This window comes from Gigantopelta aegis, chromosome 9 (assembly GCF_016097555.1).
Source record: "Gigantopelta aegis isolate Gae_Host chromosome 9, Gae_host_genome, whole genome shotgun sequence".
Classification (NCBI taxonomy): domain Eukaryota; kingdom Metazoa; phylum Mollusca; class Gastropoda; order Neomphalida; family Peltospiridae; genus Gigantopelta; species Gigantopelta aegis.
The window spans coordinates 2363669-2368428 of NC_054707.1; the positions used below are offsets into that span (position 1 = coordinate 2363669).

The 4760-nt window shown below is 35.9% G+C and overlaps 1 protein-coding gene across 1 annotated transcript; it reads right to left on the minus strand.

Annotated features, from left to right (window-relative positions):
- Positions 1 to 200: 200 nt before the first annotated feature.
- Positions 201 to 4293, minus strand: LOC121382230. Its single transcript, XM_041511758.1, has 2 exons — positions 3930 to 4293; positions 201 to 1345 (listed from the first exon to the last, which is right to left on the minus strand). The coding sequence occupies exons 1-2, from the start codon at positions 4264 to 4266 to the stop codon at positions 1110 to 1112; spliced, it is 573 nt and encodes a 190-aa protein (XP_041367692.1). The 5' UTR covers positions 4267 to 4293; the 3' UTR covers positions 201 to 1109.
- Between the last annotated feature and the right edge of the window lie 467 nt (positions 4294 to 4760).

Sequence of the window (4760 nt, forward strand, 5' to 3'; positions counted from 1 at the left end):
AATACTTTCTAGACCAAGTGTCCGTACTGCCTATAGCCAAGTATGTATTTGAGAACAAATGAATTTTGAAGTCCATATTATTTGTGTGAGCACTTTATTCCAGTGGATTTGAAGTTGCATTTCAGGACATACTCCCCTTCCTGAACCCCACTAGAAACTTTGCTTTGCGTCTTCGATCACAGTCAGCCCCCCCCCCCCCCTCCCCCTCCCATGTCAAACTTGCTTCCGCCGTGCCTGATCGTGTACAAGCTTTGTTTCTATTTATAGTCCTTCTCTTGTTGAATATTGACTGAAACAAACAAAATTCCCGACAGACTACTTCATCAGAAATTAATCGATTGACAGAACAACACTATTACACCCAGATAAACCGGAGGAATACATATTTAAATCAATCAATTAATCAACCTGTTTATATAGTCGTAGCTGTAATCGGTTCACAAATACAAATACATAAAGTGATATAAATGCACGTGAAAATAAAAGATACATGGTACTATTTATCTAAGAAAAGTGAACATTCCAAATAAGTAAACATACAAAGTATGTAATGAGTAATAAACAGTAGTACTAGTACTAGTACTAGTAGTAGTAGTAGTAGTAGTAGTAGTAGTAGTAGTAGAATTGTTATGCTATTGCAAGTTATTTTTAGAAATTCATCCTACAAAATTATTAACATAAAGATTCACATATTCAGAGAAAATGTACTTTTCAAAAAGCTACGAGACGTCTCCAAACTCAAACAGATAAGGAATAAAAAATATGTCAAATATTGGCGACAAAACCGTTATCGTAACCAAATATCGTATCTCAGAGCAAAGAAGAGTTAAGGGCGATACACCTTTCCTAGCCTGTCTCAAAGAAGACTGCTACTCTCAAAACAGTTTTGACAAAATAAATCTGCACAAGACAAAGATCTGTGAAAATATACACAGCAGTGATGGCATGCCCTCAAAAATCACTGGTGTTCGCGAAAGGTTAGTATATTCCGCATAGGCGGTAAGGCTCGACAAAGAGACTTGTGGTTTCTACAGAGCGGTGTAGACAAAAAAAAACGTTTTGCACACAGTTTTCTCAGCGATCATTAGAAATAACACAGAGAGGGTAACCTAATGGCAGCCAGGCGTGTCGATCAGCCTCGAGATGCCATAATACACCCACGGTTCTCCTTTAGGGGTGTATGTGTTGGTGTCCACCAGCTGACACTCGTGAGACTGAACGTTGTAGTCGAAAGCAAAACACGTGTCGGTTCTGAAGCACGTGCCGCCACACTGGTGCATGGAGGACCTGTCAAGTGGGTAGGATGATGTCCAGCTGATGTCTGACAGAGGTTCAAATGCAGCACCTGAAATACAAATAATAAATAGACGATATGAGTGTCCATAATTTATGCACTCGTGTCGTAAACATCGTGTGTCATGGACACGGATGTAGTAGTATTTTTATTACCGTACTTATTCTGCTAAATTAGTAAATATACAGTCTAGTCAATGGTCACAAATCACCACATTTTCTATGCAGGTGGAGTAATTGGTATTCATTGTAGACATCTTGAAAACCTGACCACAAGTCAACCCATTCTAAAGTGACGTCACATTAATAAGAACCACTTTATAATATAACCTCGAGTTTAATACGTCTTTTTGGTAAACTGTGTACTTAACCCATTCTAAAGTGACGTCACATTAAAGAGACATTCCCGAGTTCGCTGCATTGTAAAATGTTTCCGACTAATAAAATATTTTTACGATTAAACTTACATATTAAATATATTTTCTTGTTTAGAATATTAGTGTCTGTATATTCAATGTGTTTCTGGTCGTCTTAATATTTGTAAGAAGCCCAAACTGGATTTTGTTTTCAAATAATTTCGTACGTACGAAAAAATATTTTTTAGGAAACATAATGAAAATTAACCTAGTACAAATATTAGAACGATCAGAAACACGTTTAATATACAGCCACTAATATTCTAAACAAGAAAATATATTTAATATGTAAGTTTAATCGTAGAAATATTTTATTAGTCGATAACATCTTAAAACATTGCGGCAAACTCAGGAATGTCCCTTTAATAAGAACCACTTTATAATATAACCTCGAGTTTAATACAACGTCGTTTTGGTAAACTGTGTACTTAACGCCATTACTCATTATTGAAATGACGCACACCATTGTTCTTATATAATGGTAAGTGTTTCCAGTCATGCGATTTTTGTATTGATCATCGTGTGATTCCAGCTAGCAGACAGAGGAATTGTAACCATGCTTCGTGCACTTACTAAAACAAGGTGTTAAAACACGTATAGAATTTGTACTAGACCATAAGCGACTTAACGACTGTACAGAATCCCAGCATCGGGATTCACATTTAAAACAAAACTCAGGTTTCGGAGCTCTGCTACGCGTATTTGATTTGATATTTCTGTGGCAGATTCAGGAATTTTGCTATGAATGTATACATTAAAGGGACATTCCTGAGTTTGCTGCAATTTTTAAGGTGTTATCGACGAACAGAGACTTTTTAACGATTGTAATTACATATCAAATATATTTTTCTGCATAATATATTAGTGGCTGTATATTAAACGTGTTTCTGATCGTTCTAATATTTGTACTAGGTTAAATTTCATTTTATTTCCTAGAAAATCAAGTTTGGGCTTCTTACAAATATTAAGACGACCAGAAACACATTAAATATACAGACATTGATATTCTAAACAAGAAAATATATTTAATATGTAAGTTTAATCGTAGAACTATTTTATTAGTCGGAAACATTTTACAATGTAGCAAACTCAGGAATGTCCCTTTAAATAGCCAAATGTAGCTAATACACACACACAAACAGACATATATACATATATTATATATATATATTATATATATATTAGGCCCTCCATTACCGCTTTGTACTTCGTCTCGATGTCTTTTACCGTTAATTTTCTCTTCACACCCTTTCTTTCTGTCTCCAATCTGGCTATCCCCCCATTTCTGGGCCCTTCGCCAGATTGCTTGGATGACAAGAAAGCGTGACTATTAACCGATCTGGCTATCCCCCCGTTGCCGGGTCCTTCCAATCTCTGATGTATCAGTTTCTAACATAACTAAATGACTAGTAATGAATCATTTTGAATTCACACTTAAATAGCAAATAACAAATTTGACATGATTCACTCGTTTAAGAGAAAAAACAAACAGCGTTAATTGTTATTACAAACAGTTCTTTGAAGATTACAAGACTATCCGTACTTTGTGTAATGAGGTCCGCTGCCGTGTACAAACACCGACAACCAAATGCAGGCATGTAGGATCATTTCGTTCCGTATAGTCGGCGATCTATTATTCTGTATTTACCGCGTGTATCATCGATAGCCGAGACCAGTCAGGGCACTCACGCTTGGCTTTGGTGACAATTCATTTTTTCTTTAAAGTATTACCGGTACAGTTAAAAGGCTCAGTCACTCCACAAACTTCGAGTTTTGGAAGTGCAATATCCCTTAATCTTTTATGGTGGGACCAAAAAATTACTTTGAGAGATAGAGTTTTTCGAATGTTCGAAGTTTGAGTGTTCGAAGTCTGTTATTACTAGTTTGTATAGCATTTCGGCCGGGACCGCCGTTTCACTTCGAGAGATCGACGTTTTTGAAAGATCGAAGTTTGAGTTATCGAAGGTCGACTGTATATATATATATATATATATATACACACACACACACACACACATAGATATATAGATAGATAGATATATAGATAGATAGATAGATATTAAGGCAATGCTATTTACATAGACTATATTAACGAAACATAAGTTCAACTTTGATATAGCACCTGTGATATATGCTTTATAAAAACACATATATTTCTGTTGGGTTTTTGTTCAAAACAATTACAATTTTATGTAAACTCTGTGCTATATTATCATATACCTGGTTTAGATGCTGCAACTCCGTACACTTGTATCTCACACAGGGTGAGAGGCTCGTCTGAGTTGTAGAGAGTTATCTTGACAAAACGTCCCCGGACACCGGTCGGACATTTGATGGTGGCATTGACACCAACTATTCCAGGATACGTGCCGCACAAAAGTGAGTCCTCATTTTCGAACTTAAGTCGGTCGTTCCAAAACACTTCGATACTGATATTGCTCAATCTGTCGTCTAAAAAACAAAATACGATGCAAATCATTGACAATTTCAATAAAACCAGTTTATTATATAGCCTATGAACGATCCGTGTCGGTGGACCTATTGGGCTATTTCTCATTCCAGCCAGTGCATCACAACTGGTATTTCAAAGGCTGTGGTATGTGTTATCCTGTCTGAAGGATGGTGCATATAAAAGATCCCTTGCTACTAATGCAAAAATTTAGCTGGTTTCCTCTCTATGACTATATATCAAAACTACCAAATGTTTGACATCCAAAAGCTGGTGACTAATATATCTGTAAAACGCATTCGACAATGCCTCACCACTATAATACGCAGTTGCCAATGAACAAACTCTGATTCACAAAGCGAGTTATTACATTAGGCCTGGTTACAGAGAAAATCAATTGCTAAAAGCTTGTATTATTTGAAATAGTTCAATACCTGTGATATTTTTATATACAAGCGTGTTCTGTGTTTTAGGTTTTTCAAATAATAATCATGTGACAATGTCGTATTCGTTTGTTCTCTTAGCTTTGATCTAGCAGTTAATCACGTGTAGTATTGTGTTCATTACCGTAGTTTTATTCTGCTAAATTAGTAAATATATAG

What these genes read in the sequence shown, in the direction of transcription:
- LOC121382230 (XM_041511758.1), bottom strand. Translation starts at nt 4,266, where the DNA reads ATGAGAAATAGCCCAATAGGTCCACCGACACGGATCGTTCATAGGCTA. An exon ending in AGTTGCAGCATCTAAACCAG is followed by an intron (nt 1,346 to 3,929) that starts GTATATGATAAT and finishes TTTGTATTTCAG; the next exon opens with GTGCTGCATTTGAACCTCTG.